The 17,500-nt window shown below is 44.5% G+C and overlaps 1 protein-coding gene across 1 annotated transcript in view; it reads left to right on the top strand.

Annotated features, from left to right (window-relative positions):
* The window catches only part of LOC135104529 (uncharacterized), a 101,778-nt gene that overhangs the window by 64,772 nt on the left and 19,506 nt on the right, over nt 1-17,500 (top strand). Inside the window, exons 7-13 of the mRNA XM_064012102.1 lie at nt 4,176-4,501; nt 9,093-9,226; nt 9,823-10,127; nt 10,556-10,727; nt 13,335-13,476; nt 14,084-14,214; nt 15,878-16,037. Of these exons, the coding sequence (XP_063868172.1) occupies nt 4,176-4,501; nt 9,093-9,226; nt 9,823-10,127; nt 10,556-10,727; nt 13,335-13,476; nt 14,084-14,214; nt 15,878-16,037 (1,370 nt within the window). The remainder of the gene's footprint in view (nt 1-4,175; nt 4,502-9,092; nt 9,227-9,822; nt 10,128-10,555; nt 10,728-13,334; nt 13,477-14,083; nt 14,215-15,877; nt 16,038-17,500) is intronic.

The following is a 17,500-nucleotide window of genomic DNA, read 5'->3' as shown; positions in this document are numbered from 1 at the left end:
TTTTTTTTTTCCTGTAAGTCGTTCGTCGTCCTCCTTCCAGTAACTGTCCCCCCACGTGTTTTTTTCGTTGTTTTCCTTATTTCCCCTCATCGCTGTACTTGGAGAAATGGCTTGTATCTTCCTTACTCTCCTTATGCTTCTCGTTCATTCTTTCCTTCGCCTTCGTCTTTCCTCTCCTGTGTTTCTTACTGCACATTAGACAATTTAGTAGACCACAAAGTCTCGTACTCACCAGCTAATCTGTTGCTGGTTGTTCTTCCTTTGTGGTACTTTGTGATTCAGTCTTATTCTACTTATATCACTTCAGTGTTGTAAGTAGATGTATTTTTTTTATTGCTCTTTATCCTTCTTACTTCTTCTGTTTCCTTAATTAACCATTTTATTTAGTTTATATTGGAACGGCACTGTATTTTAAGTAACGCTATCGTGTTCCTTATCCTCCCTGTGCTTCTTATTTTATCCTTTTTCTTAATTAACGATCTTAATTCGCTTATATTCCTAATACGCTGTACTTCAAGGAATGGTCTTTGTACGTCTTAAGCTTTTTATGCTTCTTACTTTTTATTTCCCTTTACTTAAACGTCTTATCTCCCTTTACCCTCTCAGCTCTGTACTTCGAGGAACGCTTTTTATGCTCTTTATGGTGCCTTTGCTTCTGAATTCTTCTTTTCCCTTAATTAACTGTCTAAATTCCCTTGTATCCCCTAAGCGTTGTACTTCCAGAAACGCTCTTTATTCTCCCTATGCTCCTTATAATTTTTACTCCATCCTCACCTTAACCAGACCGAACACTCACACGCGCACCTTCCATTCAGTTGGTGGTAGTGGTGGCTGTCTGTCTGCCTAACTGTCTGGGTGTCCCGTTTTCTACCGTGTGTATAAAAAAGTACTGGTCGAGAGCAGTAAAAACTCACACAGACACAAAAAACTCATTCGAACACAAAAAAAAAAAAACAACACACAAACAAACTTTTCATTCCTTGAGTACTAGTTGAGCTGTCTGGCTATCTCATTTTACTGTGAGATTAAACAGGACTAGGTTAGAGCCACAGAAACTAACAAAAAAAGGGGCAATCTTTTTTTTTTTCAGTTTTCCAGTTAGAGGGCACCGTAGCAAATGACACGTCCATACCTTAATTTGTCTTCTGCTTCTGTCACATCCGTATATCCTTCTTCAGTGCATCTAAACTTTCTCCTTGTCCTTCCTCTCTTCCTTCTGTCTAGTGGGTGCATCTTTAGCATCCTCCTCCCGTAGACTGAGGGAAATTATAACAGAGGGTGATAAAATAAGTACTTTTAATTAACCCCTCCCTTGAAAAGCTGAGTAAAAACGGGTTCCAGTTTAATGGCGGTGGTGGTGGTCTTGCTGTCTGTCTTTCTTTCTAGGTGTGAAGTAGTTTCGGTAAGGGTTGCAGAAATTTATGTAGAAAAAGATGTGTCTCTTTAACTACTGGGCTTAAAAAAAATACTCTTCTTAAAAAGAGAGAAGGGAAAAGGGGTTAAATAGAAGGGCCTCCAATTGCGCTGACAAATTTACATATTTCAAGACCTAGGTACCTTGATACTCCTCCCTTGAAATTGTCTTGTCTGTCTACGAGCACTTTTCCACGCGTGAAGGAGGCTGACACGAAGGCCTAGGAAAAAAAGTTTGAAAGAAAAATAAGAGGCCTACTAAATTGCTGCCCTTGCCTCTCCCTCTCTCTCTCTCTCTCTCTCTCTCTCTCTCTCTCTCTCTCTCTCTCTCTCTCTCTCTCTCTCTCTCTCTCTCTCTCTCTCTCTCTCTCTGGTTCTGTATAGTGATATTTAGTTCAGTAAGAATTATCGGGGATGTGGAAGCACCAGGTCACTAGAGTTTCTGTGCATTTACAAGATTTACACACGGAGGCAAGACTGCCCACCGGACAAGCCACGCACCTGAGCGCCGCCAACGCCCCTCTGCCAGCAACCACTGCCACCGGCACCGCAGGCGACAAATGTTGACATATTATCTAATAGCAAGTTTATTATTTTAAAAAGAAAGGTTACAATTAAAGTAATTATAATACTACATAGATAATGAAGAAAACATGTACAATCTCTCTTGTTCCTATATCCCTCTCTACATCCTCCAGATATGAATATTAAATAAACCTACTTAACATCCACATTCGCCTGACCTCAGCATGTAGAGACCAGGCAGAGAGTAGGAGATAGAGGAGGAAAATCTAATACAACAACAGCAACAACAACAACAACAACAACAACAACAACAACAACAACAACAACAACAACAACAACAATAATAATAATAATAATAACAACTAGCCCTAACAAGCACGTAGTTCAGAGAGACAAACAGACAAACAGACAAACAGACAGAAAGGCGCACAAACAGACAAACAAGGAGGCAGACTATAATTGAATTTGAGCGAGCTTTCAAAGAAGGGATAAGCTCCACCGCAACAAGTCTTTTGACAGGATGCACTGAACCAAAGAAAGTCACGATATCAATAATTCTGTATCCCGTGTTGCTCTTCCCTTCCGCCGCTACGCCACTGGAGACTCCTAAAGCTATGAGGCGATGCTAATAGTGGTGGTAGCAGCAGTAATTTTAGTAGTACTAGTATTAGTTGTTGTTGTTATTGCTGTTGTTGTTGTTGTTATTGTTGTTGTAGTTGTAGTAGGAGTAGTAGTAGTAGTAGTAGTAATAGTAGTAGTAGTAGTAGTAGTAGTAGTAGTAGTGGTAGTAGTAGTAGTAGTAGTAGTAGTAGTAGTAGTAGTAGTAGAAGTAGTAGTAGTAGTAGTAGTAGTAGTAGTAGTAGTAGTAGTAGTAGTAGTAGTAGTAGTAGTAGTAGTAGTAGTGACTTACAGTAGTAATTGCAATGTTATTGGAATATTATATAAAAAAAATCATAAGGTAACATTTTTCCAGCTGTTAATGAAGGCAACAGTCGTAGTAGTAGTAGTAGTAGTAGTAGTAGTAGTAGTAATAGTAGTAGTAGTAGTAGTAGTAGTAGTAGTAGTAGTAGCAGCAGCAGCAGCAGCAGCAGCTCAGCAGCAACACGAGCAGCACCAGCAGCAACTCCAGCAGCAGCAGTAGTAGCAGTAATAGTATTAACACTAGTAGTGGTAGCAGCAGCAGTAGCAATAGCAACACTATTAGCAGCAAGAGCACTAGCAACAATAACAATAGTAGCAAGACTAGCAACAACATCAGCAGTAACAGCAACACCACCACGAGACACAAATCAACATACACCCATCATGATAATGCACGAAGCCTCCTCGTCACACAAACAATCCTGGAAACATTACGCTCGCACTGGAAATATCACCTCTTTGATCCCCTTACACAAAATATAAAGAGTAGAGGCCCATAGATGTATATGGATCCTATGCCAGCTTATGGTACGTAGAGAGAGAGAGAGAGAGAGAGAGAGAGAGAGAGAGAGAGAGAGAGAGAGAGAGAGAGAGAGAGAGAGAGAGAGAGAGAGAGAGAGAGAGAGAGAGAGAGAGAGATTATGACTATGATTATACGCATGAGTAATTATTCTTAATATCATCATCATCATCATTATTATTATTAAGACAACAAAGCAGATATCTACACATTTAGGTAAATAAAAGAGAGAGAAGGCGGTGGCGGTGGTAGTGGCGGTGGTGGAGGTGGTGGTGGAGGTCGTGGTGGTGGCGGCGGAGACTGAAAGTGCGGCAATGACATTTTGTTTAAAAGTTTGTGACGTGTCGTTGTCAACAGGCATATTAGCGCAGCATATCAGACTTTCCCTGCTATCACTACATCCCAGCTTTCCTATGTACGTGTCTGTCTGCCTCTCCTCAAACATCCACCGATCTTTCTGTCTGTCTGTCCATCACTTCCTGTCTATTTATCTGTCTATTTGTCTTCATGAATTCATATTTATTTATCTATCTGTATGTCTACGTAAGTTCTTGTGTATTTTTCTACCTTGTCTGTGTTTCCATTCCTTATACCTCTGGCTTCCCACCTCTCTCCTTCAGTGTCCATCGATCTGTCTACCTTTCCGGCTGTCAGTCAACGTGAATCTCTGTTAATTCACCTACTTGTCTGTCTGTCACTCAATGTTCCCGTGATTCCTCCTGTTCATCTGCATATCTACTTACCAATCTGTCAATAAGTCACCTAACACGACACCTCCCTCTATTTCAACTACCAGAATGGACAGACGGACGCAGGGAAGGAGAGAAATGAACAAGAAGAAGAAGAAGAAGGGCAACAAGAAGGAAGAGGAGACGGAGGACGAGGAAGAGGCTCTTATGAACACTGACGAAGTCGAAGACGAGAACCTGGTGACGGTGGATAGGCCACGTCTCTGGTGGGATGACGGCAGGGTCGGCGACAGGGTGAGGCTGGAGGTGTCAGGGCCCAGGGTAGTGCTGCGTGTGAGTCGTCTCAGAGAGGAGGACAAGGGGCTGTACACGTGCAGGGTTGACTTCAGACACCAGCCCACCAAGACAACGAGAGTGAATCTGACAGTGGTTGGTAAGTGCAGTGTGTATGTGTGTGTGTCTGTGTGTGTGTGTGTGTGTGTATAGAAGGCTGATCAATTAGGAGCAAGTGAAAAAAGTCTGTGTGTGTGTGTGTGTGTGTGTGTGTGTGTGTGTGTGTGTTTTAGATTGTTTTGGTTTATTCGTTTTTTCTTCCTTTTTTTTCTTTTGTTTCCAATTCGACATTTTTCTCGTCTTTTCTATGCCTTTTTTTATATTCTTTCTGCCACTCTTTTTATTCGTTTTTTTTTCCTTCCTTTTTTTTTTTGTGTGTGAATGTTGTACTGCTCTACGTATTCCTTTATTGTGTGTGTAGCTGTCCATATTTTTACTTTCTTTCTTCCTTCCTTTTTCTCTTTTATTTTTCTGTCTTTTTTTTAAGGTTCTATTTGTGCCTTTTCCTCTAATATTTCTTTCGTTATTTCTTTTACCGTTATCTTTCACTCTTATTCAAGTGGTTCTCTCTCTCTCTCTCTCTCTCTCTCTCTCTCTCTCTCTCTCTCTCTCTCTCTCTCTCTCTCTCTCTCTCTCTCTCTCTCTCTCTCTCTCTCTCCCTCATTATAATGCGCTTTTCTTTTTTTTCCTCCCTCTGTTGATCTTTTCCTGTGTGTTTGTCAGCTCACATATCTATTCATGACAGCTTATTTGTCTTCGGAATTAGTTTTTGATGCTCGATGGTGTCTGTCTGTCTGTCTGTCTACATATGTTTATTTTTCCTAATCTCATTTCATGTCCTCCCACCAGTCTTTATGTCTTTCTGTATAATTTCTTTTTTATTCGTTTTTTTTTTTTTGGGAGGGGGCTTTTATTTATTGATTTATTTTATCTCTGTCTCCACTTGTTTTTCTCTCTTTCTATATCTATCTATCTGTTTGCTGTCTCCTTTATTCTGTCTGCCTGTCTCTGTCTGCCTGTGTCTTTGAATTTCTTCTTTAGTCTGCATATGTCTGCCTGCCTGCCTGTCTGTCTCCTTCAAGTTACGATGTTTTGTCTGTTTGTCTGCATGTCTCCTTTAGTCTGTGTCTGCTTATCTGAATGTCTTCTTTAGTCTGTCTCTCTGTATATTTGTTTGTTCTCCGTTATAAGTCCAACTGTTTGTGAGTTTGTCTGGTTCTCTCTCTCTCTCTCTCTCTCTCTCTCTCTCTCTCTCTCTCTCTCTCTCTCTCTCTCTCTCTCTCTCTCTCTGTTTAATTTTTCCACCTGCATTCCACTTATGACCTAACCAGTCCTTCTTTGAAATGAAACTCTCCCTGTTCTCTTTTCCTCTCCCTTCCTCATCCCGTCCTTCCTCATATCCCTTTCTCCCTCTCCTTTTCTGATCCTCCCTTTCCCCTGTGCTCTTTCCCCTTCCTTCTCCCTACCCGACCTCCCCAATCTAAACCTCATCCATTTCCCTATCTCCTCTCTTCCTCATATCCCTCCCTTCCTCTCCATTTCTGATCCTCCCCCTCCCTTCTCTCCTACCTTGACCTCCCCAACCTACACCTCACCTTTATTCCCAGTCTTTCTCCCCACAATCTTTCATCTACCCTCTTCTCTTGCCCATTTTCCCTTCTCTCCCCTTTCCCTTCCTACTTTGCCCCTCCTGTACTTCACACTAACTCTCCACTCTACTCCCCAGCTTTTGTCCTCTCCAGTCCTCGTCCCCTTTCCTACACTATCCCCTCCTCTCTCTCTGTCTCTTCCCTACCTCCCCCTGCACCAGCTGTGGTCAGGATCGCCCATCTGGCAGGACAGTGAGTGTAAAGATGGCCTGTCTCATTTACATACCGGGATGTGTGTGTCTGTGTCTGTGTGTGTGTGTCAGTGTGTGTGTGTGTGTGTGTGTGTGTGTGTGTGTGTGTGTGTGTGTGTGTGTAGCTGTAGCAGCAGCAGCAGTAGTAGTAGTAGTAGTAGTAGTAGTAGTAGTGGTAGTAGTAGTAGTAGTAGTAGTAGTAGTAGTAGTAGTAGTAGTAGTAGTAGTAGTAGTAGTAGTAATAGTAGTAGTAGCTACACACACACACACACACACACACACGAGAGAGAGAGAGAGAGAGAGAGAGAGAGAGAGAGAGAGAGAGAGAGAGCAGAGAGAACAACGAGAACAAGGAGAACAAGAGCCTAGAACAAACTCACAGCTTCAGCCTCACAGCCTCTTCAGGACCTCGCTACCGGCTGTAATGAAAGCACGGACAGAAATTCTCCCAGCAACGACAAGGAGGCCGCCAAGGAGGTGCTGGAGCCGCGCACACACGCCCCAATTGGAATGAAAGCGCGGAGAGGACAAGAGAGCGAGGATAGGAAAATTGAAACGGAGGCTGGTCGAGGAAAAGAAAGCACAGAAACACGGGATAGAGCGAGAGAACGAGGAGAGAAAACGAGAAATAGAGTATAGAATAGAAACTGGCGTCCGAGGTAGCAAAGAAAACGTGGAGTAAGAGTAAGAAGGTGAAAGAGAACGTAGGAGGGAGAATTAAGGCAGACTAATCTATTATTCCGGTGAGCAGAGGAAATTAGGATAACAGCTGCCCCAGTCTTCTCTCTCTCTCTCTCTCTCTCTCTCTCTCTCTCTCTCTCTCTCTCTCTCTCTCTCTCTCTCTCTCTCTTTCTTGAATACTTATCTATTTTGCCAGACATTTCTCCTATTTTCTTAGACTTTCCTTCATTCTCATAACTTTCTCGTCCCTATTTCCTCTACATTATCTTTTCATTCCCCATTCATTTTCTCTTCACGCAATTTCCTTTTTATCCTTCACTTTTCATTCCTTCTTCCCTTCTCTTCATTCCTATACCATTCCTTCCTTTATTTAATCCTTCTATTTTCCCTACTCTATGATTCAGGTATCGTCTCTCTCTCTCTCTCTCTCTCTCTCTCTCTCTCTCTCTCTCTCTCTCTCTCTCTCTCTCTCTCTCTCTCTCTCTCCTTCCGTCTGTCCTCCTGGGAAAAACTAAAAGGTGCTCTTATTAAGGAATATTTGAGTGGTGGTGGCAGGAAACAGGAGAGAGAATGTGATTTATCGTATGAGTTATTGTATTCTGTTGTGTGAGTGATGTCTTGGTGATTTGTTTTCGTTTGTGTTTCTGTTTGTTTGGAGTTCGGTGTTGATTCTTGGTTTCTTATTTATTTCTTTTTTTACATAAATTTCTTAGTTTTAGTTTCTTTTATCTGATGTTGTTGTTTTTTTTCCATTTCTGTATGTGTGTGTGTGTGTGTGTGTGTGTGTGTGTGTGTGTGTGTGTGTGTGTGTGTGTGTGTGTGTGTGTGTGTGTGTGTGTGTGTGTGTGTGTGTGTGTGTGTGTGTGTGTGTGTGTGTGTGTGTGTGTGTGTGTGTGTGTGTGTGTGTGTGTGTGTGTGTGTGTGTGTGTGTGTGTGTGTGTGTTTATGTAGGAGGGACACTGGCCAAGGGCAACAAAAGTCCAATAAAAAAATGCACACTGAAATGCCAGTCCCATAAAAGGGTCAAAGCAGTAGTCAAAAATTGATGAATGAGTGTCTTGAATCCTCCCTCTTGAAGGAATTCAAGTCATAGGAAGGTGGAAATACAGAAGCAGGCAGGGAGTTCCAGTTTACCAGAGAAAGGGTTGAATGATTAAGAATACTGGTTGACTCTTACGTTAGAGAGGTGGACAGAATAGGGGTGAGAGAAAGGAGAAAGTCTTGTGCAGCGAGGCCGCGGGAGGAGGGGAGGCATGCAGTTAGCAAGATCAGAAGAGCACTTAGCATGAAAATAGCGGTAGAAGACAGGTAGAGATGCAACATTGCGGCGGTGAGAGAGAGGCTGAAGACAGTCAGTTAGAGGAGAAGAGTTGATGAGACGAAAAGCTTTTGATTCCACGCTGTCTAGAAGAGCAGTATGAGTGGAACCCCCCAGACATGTGAAGCATACTCCATACATGGACGGATAAGGCCCTTGTACAGAGTTAACAGCTGGTGGGGGTGAGAAAAACTGGCGGAGACGTCTCAGAACGCCTAACTTCATAAAAGCTGTTTTAGTTAGAGATGAGATGTGAAGCTTCCAGTTCAGATTATAAGTAAAAGGCAGATCGAGGATGTTCAGTGTAGAAGAGGGGGGACAGTTGAGTATTATTGAAGAAGAGGGGATGGTTGTCTGGAAGGTTGTGTCGAGTTGATAGATGGAGGAATTGAGTTTTTGAGGCATTAAACAATACCAAGTTTGCTCTGCCCCAATCAGAAATTTTAGAAAGATCAAAAGTCAAGCGTTCTGTGGCTTTCCTGCGTGAAATGTTTACCTCCTGAAGGGTTGGACGTCTATGAAAAGACGGAAAGGTGCAGGGTGGTATCATCAGCGTAGGAGTGGATAGGACAAGAAGTTTGATTTAGAAGGTCATTAATGAATAATAAGAAGAGAGTGGGTGACAGGACAGAACCCTGGGGTGTGTGTGTGTGTGTGTGTGTGTGTGTGTGTGTGTGTGTGTGTGTTTGAAATATAGTGTCTCTGGTATGTCTGTATGGTATGTATTTAATTAGATCCTCTCTCTCTCTCTCTCTCTCTCTCTCTCTCTCTCTCTCTCTCTCTCTCTCTCTCTCTCTCTCTCTCTCTCTCTCTCTCTCTCCACAAGTAACAACCATCATTTCTCCCCTTCAGAGCCTCCGGAAAGAGTGGAAATACAAGTGGAAGGGAAGGAGAGCCGCCTCGTGTCCCCCGGCCGCGCCTCCGTCACGCAGGTGGGGCCTTACCTAGAGGGGCAGACAGTGCGCCTCACCTGCATCGCCCGGGGGTACGTGTTGGCTCCCCTAGTCCCGGATTGGCTGCAGCTTTATGGGGGGGACTGTGGGGAGTGAGGGGACTGATCGAGGGGATTGTGTCAGGGATTAACGTGGGTGGTGGAGGTAGTGGTGGTGGTGGTGGTGGTGGTGGTGGCGGCGGTGGTGGCGGTGGTGGTGGTGGTCGCAATGGTAATGATTTCAGTGGTATAGTGGATTTGTTGGTGGTATTAGTGATGGTGGTTGTGGTAGTTGTTGTGGTGATGGATGTTGTAATATTTGTAGAGGTGGCTGTGGAAATGGAGGTAGTAGTAGTGGTAGTAATAATGATAAGGGTGGTAATGATAGTTGTTTTATTATTATTATTATTATTATTATTATTATTATCATTAGTAGTAGTAGTAGTAGTAGTAGTAGTAGTAGTAGTAGTAGTAGTAGTAGTAGTAGTAGTAGTACTAGTAGTAGCAGCAGCAGCAGCAGGAGTAATAGTAGTAATAGTCCTAACAGAAGCAGCAGCACCAGTAATAGTAGTAGTAGGAGGAGCAGCAGCAGCAGAAGTAGTAGTATTACAATGGTCATTCTGTTCATCACGCTCCTCTCCTCCTCCGTCAGGATCACCGCGCCCTCAGGTGTCGTGGCACTCGGGCACGCGCCTCCTGGACGCCAGCATGGAGAGTGACGCCGAGGAGGTGGACGCCGAGAACACCACCACCTCCCCCGAGGCCGCCAACCTGTCCCTTGCCGCCGCCGCCAGGAGGACGCAGGAGCCGCCGCCGGAGCTTGAGGAGCCTCACAACGTCCTAACGCTGGGTCCCCTGCGGCGCCACCACCTCCATCTGGTGCTGACTTGTGAGGCGTCCAACAACAACATCACCTCACCCGTCTCGCTGGCAGTGGCCATTGACATGAGTCGTGAGTGTCGCCTGGCCTGCTTCTGCTCATCCTTTTCTCTTCCTCCTGCTCCTCCTGCTCTTCCTCCTGTTCTCTAGCTACTCCCTTAGCAAATGGCGTTGTTTCTTTCTCTAGAGCTGTTTTGTTAAAGTCTTTGAATAAAGGCATCAATGTGTGAAGCTTTAAAACAATGCCTTTCGCTGACGCCTTATTAATGGTTAGCTATATATGCTATTGCTGTGATATCAGAATATTAGCACAGTACTGGTATTCATGTGTGCTCTGTGATTCTTTATGGCCTGCCTTTGTGGCTTTATAGCAGCAGCCATGCATATGAGGCATTCATTTCCGTGATTCTGTGAGCCGGTAATCTTTTTGCCATTCATGCTGGTTGCTGGGCCTCCTCAGCGCCACCTGCTGTCCATTACTGACGCCATGCCGCCTCTCCCGCAGTGCCGCCCCTCAGCGTGAGCCTCAGCCAGGTCCCCGAGGCGCCCCTGGTGGCCGGCCGCCAATACGCCGCCGAGTGCGAGGTGGTGGGGGCCCGTCCTCCCCCTGCCGTCACTTGGAGGATAGGTCAGCGCCCCCCTCCCTCAGGCCGAGGTCACGGTCAGTACCAGTCACGGTCAGTACCAGTCAGTCACGGTCAGTACCAGTCATGGTCAATGCCAGTCACGGTCAGTACCAGTCATGGTCAGTGCCAGTCATGGGCAGTACCAGTCAGTCACGGTCAGTACCAGCCAGTCGCGGTCTTAGGTGACCAGTACCATGGAGCCGTCACGTGGGAGGCCGCTGTGTTGCCGAGGTACAGTACAACACGTCCACACGTCCTCTCCACGCGGCGAGCCACACATCCTTACCTGCAGGTGTCACAGGGAGCATTCCCGTACAGTGACATCCTGATGCTTAGAGAGGTACCATACTTCATACACTCAAATATACAGTGGACGCAATATTGGTTGTATCTGGTGTCCGAGTTACCCAATAAGGCAAGCAGGTAAGCTCAATACACGCCATCGTGTTAGCTGGTGTTACGCCACGGAGGATGGGAGGTGTGTGGGGAATGTATGGAGACGCAGACACTGTGTAAGATAAAATAAGGCTTCTTAATCTGTTTTTAGCGGTTGTTACTGAGGTTATACCAGACACTGGACCAATCACGTACTATGCTAGCTGGCTCTAAACCACAGAGAACGAGAGCTGTAGGGGGTAATATTTAGCGACACAGACACCGGGAAAGAACAACTAAGGCTTCTTCATCAAATTCTGGTGATTGTTCTGGTGACTGTTACTGAGATCATACCAGACATCCTCGCTGTCAGTCACTTAGTCACTATGCTAGCTAGAGCATGGGAAGTAGTGGGGGGGGGGGGTATATATATAGCGATGCAGACACTGTAAGAGGGTAAATAAAACTTCTTAATCAAGTTGGAGAAATTGTTGCTGAGATTACACTAGACATCCGTGTAGTCACCTCGTCCAAGCTCGCAACACCTGAACACACACGCACACTCACCTCTAAACACGAAGACACACGACTGTAAACTGTAAACTTTACGTCCTCATCCATAAAACACCCGAGCCAATCTCACAATACATCCCAAGTCGGAACCGGAACAAGTGACTGAGGAGGGAAGACAGTCTTGCTTAACTTTACACTTCCAGCAGCGAGAGAAACAGAAGCAGAAACAAACGTACCGGTAATGAAGTCAATCACTCACGGTCTCCACAGCCAGCGCCATCTGTGAGTCAGTCGTGGCGAGAAGCAGCTGTAGTAGTAATCAAGGATGGTATAGTTAGTAGAGACACGTTTTGCTCTCTTACCATAACTATTTGCAAAGGCCACAGAGGTGATTAGCCGAGTTCTCGAGTTTCTCTTGTTAATACTGTAGAAATCATGTTAATATGTTTCTAGAAACAGAAAAAAAAAAAAATCGTTAAAAACCAGTATACCTTTCACCAAAGTCTTTTAAAAGTATTCAGGGTGTCGGCAGAAGTGTTTCAGAATATGGCGGTTAGAGTCAAAGGTCAGTGCTAATTCGTCAAGAGCTTGCAAGTCAGTCAGCGAGTCAGGCAAGGAGGTCAGGGTCGTGGGGCGCCAACTGGGAGCCACACGACATCTGATGCAAGACAAAGGTGCAAACTTCCCGCCGGAGTGTGATGAGTTGTGTGTGGCGCTGAGATGAAGAGGATGCGAAGGAGGGAAGGTGAGACAGAGAGAGAGAGAGAGAGAGAGAGAGAGAGAGAGAGAGAGAGAGAGAGAGAGAGAGAGAGAGAGAGAGAGAGAGAGAGAGAAGAGCGGGTGGGAAAGAAGATGCAGGACGAAGACGAGCGAAGGATATGGAAGTGTACGACAAGAAGGGTGATAAAATACAATCCAGAGAGAGAGGGGGGTTGGTTTCTACCGGAATGAAAGATGAAAATGAGACTTTGGAGGGCCTTGCATTGTTTTTACATATTTATACGACGAATCATTATCTCGAGTCATCTTCACCAGTCATTCTCACAAGAATCTGTTAAGACTCATCCTCACCTCTAATGTTCATTAGTTACTTTCATCAGTCACTATCACTAGTCATGCTCATCAATTCTTTCCTTCAGTCATTTCCCTTAACCATCATCACTGATACCATCAGTCATCTTCACAGTCGTTTCAGTTCACTCTCCAAGTCAACCCCAAATCACTTTCACAGGTCAACTTCACAAGTTATCCTCTTCAGTCACAAATGTAATTTTATCACAACTAATCATCTTCAGTCACCAAGAATCACCTTCACTACCCATTATCCCCTTCACTCACTCTCCACCCACCACAAACGTTACACAGGGACTGCCCCCTGTAGACCCACTAACTTCTTGCAGCTTTCCTTATATTCTATTCCTACAAGAGACACTATCTGAATCCAAACCAAACCTCCTCAAAAAAAAAAAAAAGAAGAAAGAAAACACCAATACAATCAAAATAATTAGAATAAGATAGACTAGTACTGTCACAAACTCCTACAGGAACTGCCACGTGTAGAACAAGTAACCCCTTACACTTTCCTTTATATTGTATTCTGACAAGGGGACAATGTTTTAGCCAAAGGTCGCAAAAAAAAAAAAAAACGCGAAGAAAACAACAATATAAGTAAAACAATTAGAATACGACAATCTGATACAGTCACAAACACCTTTTTTTCGTATCCCTTTCCTCTCTTATCCCCATCCCTCCGTTTCTCACCTCGCATAGACGCTGGAGGGAGGGAACATCACAAGGAGTCGCCTGTTGTTCATCCCGGGACGGAAGGACGATGGGAGTGTCATCAACTGCACTGCCTTCACCGCCTCCCCCAACACGACACTCTCCGCCTCTCACTACCTCGCCGTCCACTGTGAGTCTCCCCCTGCAGGAAAAAGAATAGCAGAAAAGGGGGTGGGGATTTAGGAGGTGATGCCTATGGATATAAGAGAGAGGGGAGATGCACGTGTGTTGGGATATATAGGAAAGGGAAGGCTGAGATATAGGGAAGGGTTGTGTGTGTGTGAGTGTGTTTGTGTGTGTGTGTGTGTGTGTGTGTGTGTGTTTGTGTGTGTGTGAGTGAGTGAGATGAAATGGTTGGAATTTTTTTCTTTCTATATTTTTTTGCTTTGTTGTCTATTTTTTTTCTGTTTTGTCTCTATTTCTTTCCTTTACTCTGTTTGCTCTCTCTCTCTCTCTCTCTCTCTCTCTCTCTCTCTCTCTCTCTCTCTCTCTCTCTCTCTCTCTCTCTCTCTCTCTCTCTCTCTCTCTCTCTCTCTCTCTCTCTCTCTCTCTCTCTCTCTCTCTCTCTCTCTCTCTCTCTCTCTCTCTCTCTCTCTCTCTCTCTCTCTCTCTCTCCGGTTCTTAACTCGTAAAAGTCTATCCAATATTCCTTCGGTCTCTCGCAACCCTTTCTGCCCTCAAGCCCTACTCCCACTCCTCCTCCTCCTCCTCGTCAAGCTCCTCCTCTCTCCAAACAGACCTCCCCTCTGCCTGGAGTAGCTTCGGTTCCTCCCTCGACTGGACTAACATCAAGGAAGGCGACGACGTGTACTTCGAGTGTACCATTGACGCCAACCCGCCCGTGACCAGGGTGACGTGGAAGCACAACGTGAGTAGGAGGGAGAGAGGGAGGATTTGAGGAAGGAAGGGAGGATTGGCCGGCTGGATGGATGGATTGATGGGTGGGTAGGTGGGAGAGAGGGTAGGGAGAGTGGCTGATTGACTGATGCAGAGATAGATAGGTTGATTGATCGACTGATTGATTGATGGAGAGAAAGATTTTTTTATATACGTAAGAGTGTCTCTTGTCAAGGGCTACAAAGAGGGAGAATAAAAAGGCTGTCTCAATGTTCCAGTCCTTATAGGCAGATCGATAGCTTTATTGAATGATATTTGAATAGATAGATTTATAAGTCTTTTATTTATCCATTCACTCACTCACTCATTGATTTAAAATGCCATGAAAATAATGTATTATATGGCGTTGAGAAAAGAAGGAAGGAAGGAAGGAAGGAAGGAAAAAGAAAAGCAGATAAGGAGGACGAGGAAGGGACAGAGTAAAAAGAAAAATTAAAGAAAAGAAGGATAAAGAAAGAATGGAAGGAGCAGAAAAGCGAAATGAAGGAGGGAAGGAAGTACAGAAAAAAAAATAAAGGAATGGGATTAAAGGAGAGGTAAATGGAAGAAAAGAGAAATGGAGGGAAGGAATGAAGGACGGAGGGAGGAAGAAGCGTGATAGACCGTTGAAATGGAATGTAGTGAAAATAAAAAAGTGTGTGAGACGCAATATGAGAGAGAGAGAGAGAGAGAGAGAGAGAGAGAGAGAGAGAGAGAGAGAGAGAGAGAGAGAGAGAGAGAGAGAGAGAGAGAGAGAGAGAGAGAGAGAGAGAGAGAGAGAGAGAGAGAGAGAGAGAGAGAGAGGAAACAGATGAACGCATCTGCGTAAGGAGAGAGAAAGAGAAAGAAAGAAGGAAAAAGAAAGAAGAAATAAAGAAAGAAAGAGAGGATAAGAGGGAAGCAAAAGTGTAGACATCAAGTGGTGTGGAGGCTAGAAAAGAGAGAGAGAGAGAGAGAGAGAGAGAGAGAGAGAGAGAGAGAGAGAGAGAGAGAGAGAGAGAGAGAGAGAGAGAGAGATATATATATATATATATATATATATATATATATATATATATATATATATATATATATATATATATATATATATATATATATATATATATATATATATATATATAAACGGTGAGAAATGGCAATGAGGGAGATAGAGGATAAATATAGTATAGAGGAGGAGGATGAGGAGGAGGAGGAGGAGAAGGAGGAGGAGGAGGAGGAGGAGGAGGAGGAGGAGGAAGATGAGGAGGAGGAGGAGGAGGAGGATGAGGCAAATGGAATGAAGGCTGAGGGATGAAAAAAATGAAGGGAGAGGGAGAAGAGGAGGAGGAGGAAAAGGAAAAAAATACAACATATTGACAAATGGAAATAGAAAGCACAGGAAGAGTTACAGAGAGGAGGACGGAAGGACAGAGAGAGAGAGAGAGAGAGAGAGAGAGAGAGAGAGAGAGAGAGAGAGAGAGAGAGAGAGAGAGAGAGAGAGAGAGAGAGAGAGAGAGAGAGAGAGAGAGAGAGAGAGAGAGAGAGAGAGAGAGAGAGAGAGAGAGAGAGAGAGAGGTACCTAATACATTCCTAAAACAATAAAGCTTTTACCTTCTAACCTTTTACACCACTTCCTTCACCATCTCCTTCACCACCTCCTTCACCGCCTCCTTCAGGACGCCCCACTGGCACACAACGTCTCCGCGGGGATCATCGTCAGCAACCAGAGTCTCGTCCTGCAGAAGGTGGTGAGGGCGCAGGCGGGAAGGTACTCCTGCCTCGCCCACAACGCCGTCGGTACCTCAGCTTCCAACACGTTGCGCCTCGACGTGAAGTGTAAGTCCGTGTGTGTGTGTGTGTGTGTGTGTGTGTGTGTGTGTGTGGATCGTTTTTTGAAGCATTTCCGCGCCGCACGTCCATTACTTTGATAAGGCTTTAGTTGAATTAACAAGAGTTTTTAAAGGAGTGTTTATGGCTCTAGAAACAGAGGAACAACATTTCTACATTGACAACGGGAGGAACTCTCTTGAGAACCTAGTAAATTATATCTGTGTCCTTTGAAAACAGTCACGGTGAGAGAGCAAAGCGTTTCTGAATTCAGGCATGTGTGTGTGTGTGTGTGTGTGTGTGTGTGTGTGTGTGTGTGTGTGTTTATGTAGGAGGGAACTGGCCAAGGGCAACAAAAATCCAATAAAAAAAATGCCCACTGAAATGCCAGTCCCATAAAAGAGTCAAAGTAGTAGTCAAAAATTGATGAATAAGTGTCTTGAAACCTCCCTCTTGAAGGAATTCAAGTCATAGGAAGGTGGAAATACAGAAGCATACAGAATACAGAGTTTACCAGAGAAAGGGATGAATGATTGAGAATACTGGTTAACTCTTGCGTTAGAGAGGTGGACAGAATAGGGGTGAGAAAAAGAAGAAAGTCTTATGCAGTGAGGCCGGGGGAGGAGGGAAGGCGACGCATGCAGTTAGCAAGATCAGAGGAGCAGTTAGCATGAAAATAGCGGTAGAAGACAGCTAGAGATGCAACCTTGGGGCGGTGAGAGAGAGGCTGAAGACAGTCAGTTAGAGGAGAGGAGTTGATGAGACGAAAAGCTTTTGATTCCACCCTGTCTAGAAGAGCAGTATGAGTGGAACCCCCCGAGACATGTGAAGCATACTCCATACATGGACGGATAAGGTCCTTGTACAGAGTTAACTGCTGGGGGGTGAGAAAAACTGGCGGAGACGTCTCAGAACACCTAACTTCATAGAAGCTGTTTTAGCTAGAGATGAGATGTGGTTTCCAGTTCAGATTATAATTAAAGGACAGACCGAGGATGTTTAGTGTAGAAGAGGGGGACAATTGAATGTCATTGAAGAAGAGGGGATAGTTGTCTGGAAGGTTGTGTCGAGTTGATAGATGGAGGAATTGAGTTTTTGAGGCATTGAACAATACCAAGTTTGCTCTGCCTCAATCAGAAATTTTAGAAAGATCAGAAGTCAAGCGTTTTGTGGCTTCCCTGCGTGAAATGTTTACCTCCTGAAGGGTTGGACGTCTATGAAAAGACGTGGAAAAGTGCAGGGTGGTATCATCAGCGTAGGAGTGGATAGGACAAGAAGTTTGGTTTAGAAGATCATTAATGAATAATAAGAAGAGAATGGGTGACAGGACAGAACCCTGAGGAACACAACTGTTAATAGATTTAGGAGAAGAACAGTGATCGTCTACCACAGCAGCAATAGAACGGTCAGAAAGGAAACTTGAGATGAAGTTACAGAGAGAAGGATAGAAGCCGTAGGAGGGTAGTTTGGAA

The sequence above is a fragment of the Scylla paramamosain genome, chromosome 10 (assembly GCF_035594125.1).
Source record: "Scylla paramamosain isolate STU-SP2022 chromosome 10, ASM3559412v1, whole genome shotgun sequence".
NCBI classification, from domain to species: domain Eukaryota; kingdom Metazoa; phylum Arthropoda; class Malacostraca; order Decapoda; family Portunidae; genus Scylla; species Scylla paramamosain.
This window is presented reverse-complemented; position numbering and strand designations above follow the sequence as displayed.